Genomic DNA, 996 nt, shown 5'->3' on the forward strand with positions numbered 1-996 from the left:
TGACGACTTGTGGACTGTTCAACTGCAACACCCGCTGACTGCAATGATAGAGTTTGGAATAGCCAGGACAATTTATTATATAACTCTGCCTGGATTCGTCTGAAAGAAGAAAGTCATATACACCTAGGATGCCTCGAGGGTGAGTAAAACAACGGCTAATTTTCATTTTTGGGTGAACTAACCCTTTAAGTACTGGCTTGAATAAGATATTTCACATAAAAGATGTTTACATATAGTCCACAAGAGAAAATAATAGTTTTTAAAAGAAAAATGACCCCGTTCAAAAGTTTATATCCCCTTGATACTGTATTGTTAGCTGAATGATCCACAGTGAGTGTGTGAGTGTGTGTGAGTGTGTGTGTGAGAGAGTGTGAGTGTGAGTTTTTGTGACAAATGAGGACATAAATTTGTATAATGACTAGGGCTGGGTATCGTTCAAAAATGTTCGATACCGATACCTTGACTTCGATACCGGTTCCTGAACGATACTTTTTTCGATACCAATTTTATGAAATCAATTTGAACAAGATTACATTATCAAAAAAAAACAAAAAAACTTTGGTTTTATTTTTCAGCTTGTTGATGTTTATACAAACTCAAAGACTCATCTCCTGAGCCACTGCGTGTGTGTGTGAGTGAGTGTGTGTGTGAGTGAGTGATAGTCACCGGTCTTGACACCGATGCTGGAGCCCAGCGCGTCGAACTGCTCTGCGATCTGGAAGGCCAGCTCTCTGGTGGGAGTCAGGATGAGAGAGTGCAGCCTCTGCGCAGACGCCAGCAGACACTGCAGGATAGGAAGAGCAAACGCTCCCGTCTTCCCTGAGCCCGTCTCCGCCAGACCGATCACGTCACGCCCTGAGACAGAGAGAGAGAGACATTAACACACACACACACTTACTCAACTCCGCCAGACTGATCACATCACAAACTAAAACACACACACAGATTAACACAACAAACACACACACACACACACACACACACACACACACACAC

At 43.0% G+C, this 996-nt stretch overlaps 1 protein-coding gene across 1 annotated transcript in view; it reads right to left on the reverse strand.

Annotated features, from left to right (window-relative positions):
* The window catches only part of ddx47 (DEAD (Asp-Glu-Ala-Asp) box polypeptide 47), a gene marked incomplete at its 5' end in the record, with an annotated part of 12,170 nt that overhangs the window by 8,451 nt on the left and 2,723 nt on the right, over positions 1–996 (reverse strand). The window contains one exon of the mRNA XM_016503450.1: positions 667–855. Within this exon, the coding sequence (XP_016358936.1) occupies positions 667–855 (189 nt within the window). The remainder of the gene's footprint in view (positions 1–666; positions 856–996) is intronic.

This window comes from Sinocyclocheilus anshuiensis, unplaced genomic scaffold (genome assembly GCF_001515605.1).
Source record: "Sinocyclocheilus anshuiensis isolate Anshui unplaced genomic scaffold, SAMN03320099.WGS_v1.1 scaffold3291, whole genome shotgun sequence".
Taxonomy (NCBI): domain Eukaryota; kingdom Metazoa; phylum Chordata; class Actinopteri; order Cypriniformes; family Cyprinidae; genus Sinocyclocheilus; species Sinocyclocheilus anshuiensis.